General features: G+C 68.1%; 1 protein-coding gene across 1 annotated transcript in view; it reads right to left on the reverse strand.

Moving 5' to 3' along the window:
• Positions 1–505, reverse strand: part of DDX56 (DEAD (Asp-Glu-Ala-Asp) box helicase 56) — a gene marked incomplete at its 3' end in the record, with an annotated part of 4,301 nt that extends 3,796 nt beyond the window's left edge. Inside the window, exon 1 of the mRNA XM_009881505.1 lies at positions 451–505. Coding sequence (XP_009879807.1) covers positions 451–505 — 55 coding nt within the window. The remainder of the gene's footprint in view (positions 1–450) is intronic.
• Between the last annotated feature and the right edge of the window lie 128 nt (positions 506–633).

Consider the following 633-nt stretch of genomic DNA (forward strand, 5'->3'; position numbering starts at 1 on the left):
TTGCTGCCCCAGTTCCTTGGAGGGCACCAGCACCAGCGCCCGCACCGCCTGCGCCTCCGCTGAGGATGCCTGTGCCCACCCGTGGCCCCAATAGCCGTCACCGCCGGCGCATAGGCACGGGAGAGCCACCCCGGCACCCCACAGCGCCCGCGTACCACACAGCGTCCTCCCTGCCCCGATACCCCACGTGCCCCACAGCGTCCCACTCTGCCCAATACGCTGCAGCACCCAACCCTGCCCCATGGTGCCCATCTGTGCCCGATACTCTTCTGCATCCACGTGCCCCACGGTGTCCACCCGTGCCCAGGCACCTCACAGAACCCGTGTGCCCCACAGAGCCACCTCTGCCCACACACCCCACATACCCACCTGCCCCACGGTGTCCACCCGTGCCCAGGCACCTCACAGAACCCGTGTGCCCCACAGAGCCACCTCTGCCCACACACCCACCTGCCCCACGGTGCCCAATCCTCCCTAGATACCCCACGGTGCCCACCTGCCCCATGGTACCCACCCAAACCCAATACCCCAGGGCACTCCTGTATCCCACAGTGCCCATCTGTGCCCCACAACACCCACCCCTGCCTGACACCCCACAGCACCCACATGCCCCACAGCGCCGGCCCCACACGA

The sequence above is a fragment of the Charadrius vociferus genome, unplaced genomic scaffold, assembly GCF_000708025.1.
Source record: "Charadrius vociferus isolate BGI_N301 unplaced genomic scaffold, ASM70802v2 scaffold2233, whole genome shotgun sequence".
NCBI classification, from domain to species: domain Eukaryota; kingdom Metazoa; phylum Chordata; class Aves; order Charadriiformes; family Charadriidae; genus Charadrius; species Charadrius vociferus.